Source organism: Ovis aries, chromosome 13 (genome assembly GCF_016772045.2).
Source record: "Ovis aries strain OAR_USU_Benz2616 breed Rambouillet chromosome 13, ARS-UI_Ramb_v3.0, whole genome shotgun sequence".
NCBI lineage: Eukaryota > Metazoa > Chordata > Mammalia > Artiodactyla > Bovidae > Ovis > Ovis aries.
In genome coordinates, this window is record NC_056066.1 from 11,232,374 (window position 1) to 11,245,291 (window position 12,918).

Below are 12,918 nucleotides of genomic sequence, written 5' to 3' on the forward strand. Positions count from 1 at the left end.
AAAATGCCAACTCAGTTATTCATGGTATGAACAGAAAATCTGCAAACATCTGTGATGGGTACTGGGCGTTTCCCCCTACTTTGTGTGTTACTGACAGAACGTCTGGGGTAGGTCCTCTTATCCTTGTTTACCAAAGGACAGTGACTGGACCCTGGGAGGGTCTTCGCGTCTTCCTTAAGGTCTCCTGGTTAGTCAAGAGCTATGTTCTGAACCCTGGTCTTTGGGGATCTTACTATACAATGCTCCTTTTCCATTATAATGTTGTCTCCAGGATTGAAACTTTGCTCTAACTTAGTCATGCTCAAACTAGTCTATATTTTTAAAGAAACTGGTGGAGAAACACTGGCTGGAGCGGCCCCCATTGAATCTCAGACCCTGATTCCTTCTCTTGGCCATGCCGTCTTTTGTCTTGTGTCCTCCCCATCTTTGCTCAAAATAATACAGGTAATCTTAATGTTACCAGTTCATGTCAGAGTCCCTCTTTCTCTCTTAGAGCAAAGGAGAGCTGCAATTCCATCTGCCTTGTGGAGCTAGTAATGTGAGGTCTGTACATGGCTCACCGGGTGATGTACACAGCAGAGGAAGTGTTCTTAGAAAACCAAGTGACCTCCAGTGGCCCCACTCAGCATGACTCTTCCCTTCTCCAGGGAGCACCTTCTCTGTATTAAAATTCCTGACTAAGTGGCTGGTAGATATTAGAAAGTAGGGTGTCTCCTTATTTTACTGTTTTCCTATTCTTTGTCAAAATGAGTGTAGACCTCCAATTATACGTCAGACCCTCGGTCTTATAGCGGTGACAGGGGACAAGGGAGGTTTTGAGAAGACCCCAGGAGGCATGGACTGCTGGGACTGTTCCCTGGTTTACAGGAGGAGCACAGTCAGCTTTTTCACGCATCATTCCTGACACTGCACCGAATGCCTTAACTTCTTGTGTTTTGGGATCTCCGCCCATATCTTTGGGGTCCCCGGGGGAGAGAGAGTGAAATGAAGGAAAAACTTCACCAAGGCCCATGCATGGCGTGTGTGTGGAGCTTTGGAAAATGGGTAGGGTTTTGACGGAAAACGGGGAAGCTAGGGAGTGTTCTTGTGTAAAAGAGGCCCAGAGGTGGGGGAATCCAGACAGGTTGAGAGACGGGCATTTGAGGTGCAGGACTGGGTGTGGACATTCAGGGAACAGGTGACAGATGCTCTGAGTGGTGGGGGAGGAGCCTAGACATCGAGGCGGATAAACTGTGGTCCTTAACAGTGCGAAATTCAGTTTACTGGCAAATCGATTACATGTGTGCTGCGGGGGCACAGAGGAGGAAACAACCGCTTAGTGTAAGAAGCCAGGAGCATCTTCAGGGAGAGGATGACCCTGGAGGTGGGGGCTATTAGACCCAGGATCCCAAGTGCCCGGTTCAGGGCCACGGGAGAGAAGGGAAGCTGGGCTTCTCAGGACATACGATTAGGGACCTTCGCTCGGGGTTTCGGCTTGTACCAGACGATAACGGGGACCTCCTGAAGATGCTCAAAGTCGTGGCATGACAGGTTTTCCCACTGGAAAGGAAATCTGGTGATGCGGTGGAGGAGGCACCCTCGGTTCAAGGCCCTCCAGGGGTCACCTAGACGGGGCCACACGATGTAGATGAAGAGATGAGAATCTGCATTTTTGCGAGTTTAAGAAAATTGAGGGACATCTGAGCCCTGGTTTAGAGACCTGAACAAGGACTAGGTTTCCTGAGAGGAGAATGGGAAGCCTCATCTCAGGAGGAGCTGCTGGTGTATCGGCCAGGGCATCTGTTTTCAGCACGTCGAGAGGTGTGTCTGTTACGACGACTTACTGTCCTAAGGTGTGGATTCATCTGTGTCGTAGACCTGGTTAAGGGGATGGCTGGGTTCTGTTTGAACTAAGCTCATTTTCACAATGTGGCAGGTCCTTAAAAAGTTACCTGCAAAGAGGCTTGGGATGAAGACCACGCTAACTGATGTAAAGCCAAAGAGGGCAGTGCAGGGGCCTTACTCCTCATCCCAGCTCCTTGTCACTTTATCATCAGGCTGAAAACGATCATCTCATTAGTTATAGTAGGAAGCTGGCTAAATCAGGTGTATCAAAAACACTGTTGTAAATTCTGGACTTACATCCACTGTTCTTAACCATGAACCTTGCCTGATACTTTGCGGCATCTATCTTACGCTGCGTCTTTGTGAGGGTTCTTTTCTAGCTATGAGCCACTAAAATCAGAAACTGAAAGAAACTAGCCATCTGAAGGCAGAGTTCCTAAGAACAGCAAGGAGAGAGAAGAAGGTCACCCTGAGGGATCAGTGCAAAGAAACAGAGGCAAACAGCAGAATGGGAAAGACGAGATCTCTTCAGGAAAATTAGAGATACCAAGGGAACATTTCATGCAAAGATGGGCTCGATAAAGGACAGAAATGGTATGGACCTAACAGAAGCAGAAGATATTAAGAAGAGGTGGCAAGAATACACAGAAGAACTGTACAAAAAGATCTTCATGATCCAGATAATCACGATGGTGTGATCACTCACCTAGAGTCAGACATCCTGGAATATGAAGTCAAGTGGGCCTTAGGAAACATCACTATGAACAAAGCTAGTGGAGGTGATGGAATTCCAGTTGAGCTATTTCAAATCCTGAAAGATGATGCTGTGGAAGTGCTGCACTCAATATGCCAGCAAGTTTGGAAAACTCAGCAGTGGCCACAGGACTGGAAAAGGTCAGTTTTCATTCCAATCCCAAAGAAAGGCAACGCCAAAGAATGCTCAAACTACCACACAATTGCATTCATCTCACACACTAGCAAAATAGTGCTTAAAATTCTCCAAGCTAGGCTTCAACAGTATGTGAATTGAGAACTTCCAGATGTTCAAGCTGGTTTTAGAAAAGGCAGAGGAACCAGAGATCAAATTGCCAACATCTGCTGGATCATCAAAAAAGCAAGAGAGTTCCAGAATAACATCTATTTCTGCTTTACTGGCTATGTCAATGCCTTTGACTGTGTGGATCACCATAAACTGTGGAAAATTCTTCAAGAGATGGGAATACAAGACCACCTGACCTGCCTCCTGAGAAATCTGTATGTGGGTCAAAAAGCATTAGTTAGAACCAGGCATGGAACAGTGGAACATGTTTCCAAAATGGGAAAGGAGTATGTCAAGGCTGTATATTGTCACCTTGCTTATTTAATTTACATGTAGAGTAAAATGCCAGACTGGATGAAGCACAAGCTGGAATCAAGATTGCTGGGAGAAATATCAAAAACCTCAGATATGCAGATGACACCACCCTTACGGCAGAAACTGAAGAAGAACTAGTCTCTTGATGAAAGTGAAAGAGGAGAGTGAAAAAATTGGCTTAAAACTCAACATTCAAAAAACTAAGATCATGGCCTCTGGTCCCATCACTTCATGGAAGATAGATGGGGAACAATGAAAAGAGTGGGGGACTTTATTTTCTTGGGCTCCAAGATCACTGCAGGTGGTGCCTGCAGCCATGCAACTAAAAGATGCTTGCTTCTTGGAAGAAAAGCTATGACCAACCTGGACAGCATATTCAAAAGCAGAGACATGACTTTATTGACAAAGGTCCGTCTGGTCAAAGCTATGGTTTTTCCATTAGTCATGTACGGATTTGAGAATTGGACCATAAAGAAAGCTGAGTGCCGAAGAACTGATGCTTTTGAACTGTGTTGTTGGAGAAGACTCTTGAGAGTCCCTTGGACTGCAAGGAGATCCAACCAGTCCATCCTAAAGGAGATCAGTCCTGAATATTCACTGGAAGGACTGATGCTGAAGCTGAAACTCCAATACTTTGGTCACCTGATACAAAGAACTGACTCATTGGAAAAGACTCTGATGCTGGGAAAGACAGGAGGAGAAGGGGACAACAGAGGATGAGGTGGTTGGATGGCATCACTAACTCTATGGACATGAGTTTGAGCAAGCTCTGGCAGATGGTGATGGACAGGGAAGCCTGTTGTGCTGCAGTCTATGGGGTCGCAAAGTCGGACACAACTGAGCGACTGAACTGAACCAGTATTTTGAGTGCCTATCACAAAGTACTAAGCCGAGATTTCAAAAATTATCGAGCCTCATGATTTTAGTAGAGCATAAAGTGTACTATGAATAGTCATAGTTATTTAAGACTATTTGCTCTTAAGTTCAGCCAAATCCTTTTCCTGCATGTTTTAGAACTTACGCTGTACTGTTGCTGCTGCTGTTGCTAAGTCGCTTCAGTCATGTCTGACTCTGTGCAACAGACGAGCTGGTGATAATGTATAATAAATACACGTAAGCTGGTGATGCATTTTTAACTGATGAAGGATGATCTAAAAGTGAAAATATGAAATGATGCACTGGCTGTTGGGTGGTCCTGGAGCAGAAAACCAGGTCAAAAGGCATCACTGGGGTCCAATCAGAGGTGCCGAGGTCCTGGACAGGGATTTGCTGCTGAATTTGTTTTGCCCCAGACAGGGAGGGACTGGAGAAGCTCGTATTTGATTCACAAAGGGATTCACTCTGAGCATCAAAAAAGAATCAAGGTGTGTGGCAGGGGCGGATCTTAATTCACAAGACTGGGGAGGGATGAGAATAGATGTGTGAAGTCCTGAGGTCTAAATTTAGAGGGTCTTGGCATTTGGATTTGGGAGGGTCAAGAAAGAACACAGAGAACAGGTTTGGAACCTGCTATGTTTGAATGGCCTGTGCCAGTTAGTTGGAGATCTCAGCAGGAAAACAGAGATACGGGTTTGGACAAGACGTCTGGGCATGGCTGCAGTGATTCGAAATCACAGTCACACATCTGCTGCTCATGGAGAGTGTATGGGAGGAGAAAGGGCCAGGAGTGGAGCTGTGTGAAGACAAGCATGGCTGAAGGTGAGAGGATGAGTCTGAAGCTGCAGAGAGAAGCCAGTCTCAGATGCTAAATTCTGGAAGATGCCAAAGAAAAGAGACTGAAAAGGAAGGGCTGCCCAAGATAGGGCGGGGCATAAGGCATGTGTAGACAGGGCAGTTAGAGCCACAGTCTGCTCACCAGAGGCCAAGCTCACATTTCAAGAAGGTGCAGTCAAAACTAAATACATACGTGCAGGGCAGAGTCTCCTGTTTCCTAGATTGAAGATGCTGCTGTTACTTTGGCAATGACAGGGATATGTTGCTAAATTTGTTTTGCCCTGGAAATCAGAGGCCCATCACTGTCTATCAAACAACCACTCAGCACTCACACACTTATCAACAATTCTTCATTCACTCTTTGAAAAGGTTTCTATTAGCGCACCTTAATGTGCCAAGCCTTGTGCTCCATCCTTGGATATAAAAGTAAGAATATACTGATCCACACAAGCGACAAGACGAGAAAACAGAACCGTCTACACCTGTACCAACATCACTGCCCTGCTTTTGCTATTGCACCATAGCTATTGAAGATGGAATTGGTAGGGGAAATGGTGAACAGCAGATATGCGTGATGTTTCTTTACTATTTTTGGAAGCTTCTTGTGAATTTGTAATTATTCCAAAATAAAATGTCTAAAAAGTGAACAAGCAGCAGTCCTGGGACTTCCCTAGTAGTCCAGAGGCTGAGACTCCCCACTCCCAATGCGGGGCGCCCAGGTTCAATCCCTGGTTGGGGAACTAGATCCCATGTGATGCAACTAAAAAAAAAAAAAAAAAGATCCTGCATGCTTCAACTAAGATGCGGTGCAGCCAAATAAATACTTTTTAAAAAGAAGGAAACGGCCACTGGCATTAGAGCGATCACCCAATAGTGCGGAGAGATTCAAAGACAGAAAAGCCACGATGACAAATTTATGGTGCGAGAAGAACCACGTGGCAAGGGGGTGTCTTTCTCATCTGCCCGGGTGGGCAGCTGGCATGGAATCCAGGACTGGGGGCGGGGAGGGCAGTGGGCAAAGCAGGATTGAAGGATGCCTTTTGAGCAAACGCTGCACTTCCGGGGGCTCAGAATACAAGAGCAATGGCTTGTTTCTTTTTTAAACGTTCATAGGCTCTCCCATGTGATGAAATAGCACAAGACAGAAGTATTCTCATTTTACACAAGAACGTGGGGCTCTCCAGGCTCACATGGGACACAGCCTGGTAACCACAACTTGGGCGTTTCTAGTCCCAAACGAAGCCACTGAACGCAGGTGGATGCCCCAAGAGCCTGTTCAGGGTCCACCTGGCTCTTCTCCAGTGGCTGCTTTCGGTTGGTCTGAGCAGGGTGGATATATTTTAAGGCTGGGGTGCGGGGAGCCAGGACAGGATGGACCTGCTGGGTCCTTCACGCTTCGCGAGATGCTGCAGTCAGGGCTGGTACCACCCGCCAGGAGACACTAGCAGTGCCTTCGTGCAGCTGCGTTTGTCAAGTATTTGGATTAACAAACACACCTGTGGCACCAAAGCACTTTAAAGTCCTTTGGTTTTTCCAGGGAGGCAGCAGCAACAGTACTTGCCTGGGGTGTGCTGAGGTGGGGAGGGGCCGGGGTGCACCCTACCTCTGGCGCAATGTAGTCGGGGGTCCCACAGAAGGTGTTGGTCCTGGCGTCTCCCAGCATGTTCTCCTTGCACATCCCGAAGTCCGCGATTTTGATGTGTCCATCTTTGTCTAAGAGGATGTTATCCAGCTTCAGGTCCCTGAAAAACAAAGCAGGTTCTCACTTTAATAAGGCAGTTTTGGTGACATGGGGTTGCTGTGTAAGACGGGACACGGTGGCCTCAGTGTCCCATCGGGGTTTTCAAATCAAGATGGCAGAGCAGCAGGACATGCACGCGTCTTCTCCCAGCACAGCTGGAAAGGCCACCCGTGGGTGCTTCGCTGGCCTCCTCTCTCCTTTCAGCCCTTCATCCCCGGCATGGCTCAGGGGCTCACTGCTTCTCCTCCATGGTTTCCTCCGTGACCAGCGTCTCTGCCCAGGGCTCAATCTGTTATAGCCCCATGCAGGCAGGTAAGCTATTTCTGGGCCCAGCTCTGACAGGCTTCCTGGTGGCTCAGACGGTAAAGCGTCTGCCTGCAATGCGGGAGACCCGGATTCAATCCCTGGGTCGGGAAGATCCCCTGGAGAAGGAAATGGCAACCCACACCAGTATTCTTGCCTGGAAAATCCCATGGACGGAGGAGCCTGGTAGGTTACGGTCCATGTGGTCACAGAGTCGGACACGACTGAGCGACTTCTCTTTCCTTCACTCTGACAGAGTCTTGTACCTTCTACGCCCGGTGCAGTGCCTGGCCCATCTCAAGAGCTCCATCTGTATTTCTTGTATGAATGGCTGAGCAGGTGCCGAGATGGGGATGCTTAAAGGTCATGTGTCATCTCTGCAAAGCAGCACCCCTCAATATTAAGAGGGGCCTTCCAGAAATGAAGCCTGGTGTGTCTGGGGTCAGCTGGTACTTAGTATTACACAACACGACACACGTTCACTTCTGTGCAGATAGGGGTGCAGATAAACCCGACTCATCAAGGAAAAGGCTGGCTGCTACCCATTTCCCTTTCTCACTTGTTAACGAGTAGCTGTTACTCGGTCGCTCAGTTGTGTTTGACTCGTTGCAACTCCATGGACTGTATAGCCCACCAGGCTCCTCTGTCCATGGGATTCTCCAGGCAAGAATACTGGAGTGGGTTGCCATTTCCTTCTCCAGGGGATCTCCCCAACCCAGGGATCAAACCCAGGTCTCCTGCACTGGCAGGAGGATTCTTTTCCACTGAGCCACCTGGGAAGCCCATTCATTCAGTGAGGCCTAGCTTCTGCTTAAGCAAGAGTTTGAGGTTTTACATTGCTTATAATCAGTATCCACATTCTAAAGTTGCCATCGCTATTTCTCTCTCTTGTTAAACTCTAAGCTTCAAGAGGGTGAAAATGCGTATCGTTACTCACTGTACAGCAATGCTCTGACAAGAGTGTGGCGTGTGGCGATCGTTCCATAAATATTTGTTGAATGAATTACTCACGAGCCGCTGACTACCTCACCACTTCATTGCCTGCTGCAATTAACTCCTGAGTAACGGTTCCCTTTCAGTGCTTTCTCACCTTGTGTGAGCGGATCAGCCGGGGACAGAGAGCAGGGGATACAGTCCTGTTCTGGTGGGTGGATGCTGCTAGCAGCTGCCCCAGAACTGACGTCTTACATCTGGACCAGCGTGCTAACCTCTGGCACCAATGCCTCATGGGCAGTCTGTCTGAGCAGAGGCATGGATGTTCCCACGGTACAGGAATGTGTATCTCACATTCATAGCAGTATCGGTTCTGTTTCTCCCATCCTAAACTCAAATCCCATCACGCTCTCATTAATGAGGACTACACACTTCCGATACGTCTGTCTTCTCCTTAGGCAGGCCCTCGGCTTTGTTCCTTCATTGGAATTAAACCCACTTTCACTGTGATGCGTTGCCTGTATTTAGACTTGAGGGAAATGTCAAGTTGGAGTCTAGTGAAAAAGAAAACTTTTTTCTCCCACCCATGATCACAGACCTCTCACATTCTGCCTTGGACCCTAGGCTGAGCATGTCTGTCCGAGAGTCTCCCTCGGGCACTCTTCATTAGAATCTTATTCCCTTGCTATTCGTGTCTTTTCATGTACTTATATTTCACCTTCAAAAAAAAAACCCAAAACCCCAAACAAAGTACAAACCCAGAAAGTGACTTCCTCAGGTATCCAGAGGCTGGACTTCTATAGCTTCAGTACCCACCATGCTGCTTAACAGAGGCTGTGTGTTCAGCGGGTGCTCCGTCCAAATTACCAGGTGTAGTGGGTTTAAGGTACCCCCGCCCCACCAACGATGTTTCTATCCTAACCCCCAGGACCTTATGAATGAGATCTTATTTGGAAAGAGAGTATTTGCAGATGTAACCAAGTGAAGGATCTTGAAATGACGTCATTTTCGATTATCTGTTGTTGCTCACTTAGTCGTGTCTGACTCTTTGTGATCCCATGAACTGTAGCCCACCGGGCTCCTCTGTCCGTGGATTTTCCATGCAAGAATACTAGAGTGGGTAGAATATTAGAAGGGTAGATTCCCTTCTCCAGGGAATCTTCCTGACCCAGGGATAGAACCCATGTCTCCGCACTGGCAGGAGGCCAGTGATCCACCAGGAAAGCCCTGGTTTATCTGAGTGGTCCCTAAATCCAATGTCACATGTCCATGTGAAAGGCATCCAGGGAAGAGACACAGGCAGAGGTGAAGGCTGAAGGACGATGGGAGGGACACCCCAAGCCTGGGAACCCCTGGGGCCACCAGAAACTGGGAAAGGCCAGAAGGACCCTCCCCAAGAGCTCGCAGAGGAAGTGTGGCCCCGTGGACACCTTGATTCTGACCTTGGGACTCCAGAGCTGGGAGGGGACAAACTCTGTTGGCTGAAGTCATCAAATTTGTGCTAAATCTTATGGCAACCCTTTGAAACTAATCATCAGTGGACAGAAAAGGGAAACTAATAGAATCTCCTTGTTAATTCGGGAGCCCAGTGAGTGTCAGTGAGTCAGTTTACAAGGTACCTTGTAGGCTGAAAATTTTCTGAAGGCCAATCTCAGTGTCCATGTACCTGCTAGGTGATGTCCCTCAAATTTATAATTTGAGTCATTCAAATTATTCAGTGACTTCCCAGGATGTCCTACAGTCCTGTGAGTACACTGCTAAACACATGTAGTGTTCTTTCTTAGAGGCGCATAAGGCACTTCAGAAAACATGATTTCCCAAACAATTTATGATATTAAAGACACTCATGGACCCTCACTGTCTTTTTGTCCTGAGTGTCAGTAATTTACAAGAGATGAAGAGACAGAACGTGGAGAAGCAGCCTGCACTGGGGCATGTGGGATTTGGTGGCATGAGGTCCCTTTCAGCTCTAAGATCTCTCTTCTCTTTGATCTTCCTAGTTTTTCCTCCCTCTTTTCCTATCCGTCCATCCCATACAATCTAGAGGGCCTCAGTATAGGTATACTTTGGGGATATTGCAGGCATTTCATATAGAAGGAGAAAAACAAACCATGGAATCTGATCAGGGTTTTCACCATCCTGGTGATCAGATCTCAATTTCCTGAAGATTAAAGAATCATGTCAGATTTTTAACCTATCGTTTTGTAGACAGACCCCCACCGAATACAAAAGTATATCCAAAGGGTGTCAGAGAGACTGCTTAAGAAAAATGAGTGTGGAAATCTCCTGAGTCATCTGGTTCGGCAGGTCTAAACAGGGTGCCCACACTTGGCTGCACCCCCTGGAAGTAGAGAGGTTTCCCCAGGCGGAGTTTCAGTCTACTCTGTAAGCACTGGTACGGACCATCCTAGATGGAGTGCTTCTCAACCACATTATTATACGGTTTGCTGTCTTCAGCAGTTTGTGCAGGGTGTCACTTAGCCTTTCCTAATGACTCGGGGTCCTTCCTGAGCACTGGTCACAGGAAAGCAGGTGACCCCATCCTCCTGGGCTGTGAGCTTGTCCTGCTTTCCCCCTTTATGTCGGGTCCTCAGCTGTCTCTTCTCACCGTGGTCACTGTGCAGGCCTCCAGCTGCTCAGCCAGGATCCTGTCTAGCTCCTTTTTTTATAAACAAATTATCTCCCTCTCTAATCTGCAGGGAGTTGGAAACTAGATAACTAAGCCCTTGAAGATTTGTATGTTAAATGAGTTCAAGTGTGCCTTGAGAAATGGACACTAAAGTACATTAGCTTTTATCCAAGAAGGTTGTGAGATGATGGTGTACAGTATGTTCTGGATGGATATCCGCTCAAGAAAGAGGGGACACGTCGCGTCCTGGGTACAGTGACTAGGTGTAGGCATGTAGGTTTTCACAGGCGTGTTTGAGTGTTCAAGGAAGGACTTCCCTCCGCCCTCACCCAGGAGGACACTCAACAGACAGATACAGGCAAGAACGAAAAGGAGACAGAGAGAAAGCAACTGTGAGATGCCAGAGAGAAAGTAATGGGAGGAAACGAGACAAAGGGAGGCGAGAGGGCGAAGAAAAGGAAAGAAAGAACAGAATGAGGTCACAGCCCCTCGGCTTTGAGATGGGAAATTTCTTCCTTGGTTGGTAAATCAGTGTCAGCGATTGCTCTGGGCGGGAAGCCTGGGAGTGGAACTTTGCTCCACAAAAGCACACTGACCGCTTCCTGTCACCTGAGCACGATGAGTAAACCACCCGGAGCAGGGAATCCCGACATCCCAGGGCTTGTTCCCGAAGAGCCAGCCTACCTGTAGACAATTCCTTTGGAATGAAGAAACTGCAGACCGAGGATGATTTCGGCAGCGTAGAACCTGAGCGAAGGAAAAATCGAGGTTCCACATGAAATGTTTAGTGGGAAAAAGGTTCCCCTTTAGACCGAGTGAGCATGTGGCATTCTGCTAAATGTACATGCGAAATTTTGTTTAATCCTAACAAAAGGAAGACCACATCCATTCTACACGCCCAGCTTCAGTCCTGAGAGAATGAACAGAGCTGATACCTAGTGCTGCTGCTTATACTGTGAACTAGAATACCCACTCCAGTCCTCTTGCCTGGAGAATCCCAGAGATGGGGGAGCCTGGTGGGCGGCAGTCCATGGAGTCGCTGAGGGTCGGACATGACTGAGCGACTTCACTTTCACTTTTCACTTTCATGCATTGGAGAAGGAAATGGCAACCCACTCCAGTGTTCTTGCCTGGAGAATCCCAGGGAGGGGAGCCTGGTGGGCTGCCGTCTATGGGGTCGTACAGAGTCGGACACAACTGAAGTGACTTAGCAGCAGCAGCAGAATGCTTGAATTATCATTTTGGAGGATTATGAGAATATTCAAAGACACTAAATGTAATAATAATGTAATAAATTTCCCTTTTATTTTTAAATCTACCTGGACCCCAGATTCCACATGGACCTGACTTGCTCACACGTGAAAGATGCAGTTTGAGAGGAGGAACGCATAGCGGTAGAGCTCAGTGATCTCGCAGGTTCAGCTCTAGAACACTGCAGTAAAGCAGATCTTTTTTTTTTTTGGTGGGGGGGGGGAGGATTGGTTTTCCTGTGCATACAAAAGTTACATTGACACTATACTAGTTATGAGGTATGCAATAGTCTAAAAAATGCACATGCCTTAATTAAAAATACTTGCTGTGAAGTATACTTCAATAGAAATAAATGAAAAATACAGCTGAAAGATGCGAACCATCATCTGACAATGTAGAGTTGCCACAAACCTGCATTTATTGAAAAAAAAAAAAGGGGTATCTCAAAGCATGATAAAATGAAGTGCAATAAAAGGAGATATGCCTGTGTTAGGGGGTGATCCTGTGCTCTCCACCTTCACAGATGAGTGACTCAAAGGAGGTGAGTTTAACAAACATCACTAGTTGGATTAGCTATAAGGGAGAACTTCCTGCAAGTGTGATCTGCTGGATCTTGGAGAGGAATGCAGGAATCCCTTCCTGGGAGGCAGTGAGGAAAGACAGACAGCGTGTGTCTGTGATGCCTCCTATACTTAACAGACCTGGAGGAGGCTGGGAGAACCGTTAATAGCAGAAAAATGCCTGAAGATTTCTGTGCTGCAGAAATCCCATAAAATTATCCCCTGACACTTGGCTGACGGGTCCTGGAGACAATAAGATCAGCAGTGAGCTAACCACTGGATGTGACAAGATGGACGTTTCAGACTGGATTTCTGCAGAAGCTGCTGGAAAAGTCTGTCAATGCAGCTTGACATGAACCACTCTCGAGTGTTTGTTAGGGGTGAGTGAGAGATTGTTGAGCATTCAGCGAAGGCTAGTGTGTACCCACAGTTTTAGGTGGGCCTAGGGGCACAGTTTTTGAACGTCTCAGGGGTTTGATGACTCAGGAAAGAGGGCCCGAGGGAGGCAGGATGCAGAGGGTTCTGTGAGCTCTGCTACAGTCCACCTAGTAAACCCACCTTGCTTGATTTGCCTGCATCCAGAGTGCGTGTGTGCATTCAGTTGCTCAGT

At 47.4% G+C, this 12,918-nt stretch overlaps 1 protein-coding gene across 9 annotated transcripts in view; it reads right to left on the minus strand.

The window, feature by feature from the left end:
* Positions 1–12,918, minus strand: part of PRKCQ (protein kinase C theta) — a 158,940-nt gene that overhangs the window by 14,314 nt on the left and 131,708 nt on the right. For all 9 annotated transcript variants that reach the window (XM_042230440.2, XM_060397178.1, XM_060397179.1 and 6 more), the window contains 2 exons: positions 11,182–11,244; positions 6,495–6,633 (listed from right to left, as the gene is read on the minus strand). In XM_042230440.2, coding sequence (XP_042086374.1) covers positions 6,495–6,633; positions 11,182–11,244 — 202 coding nt within the window. The remainder of the gene's footprint in view (positions 1–6,494; positions 6,634–11,181; positions 11,245–12,918) is intronic.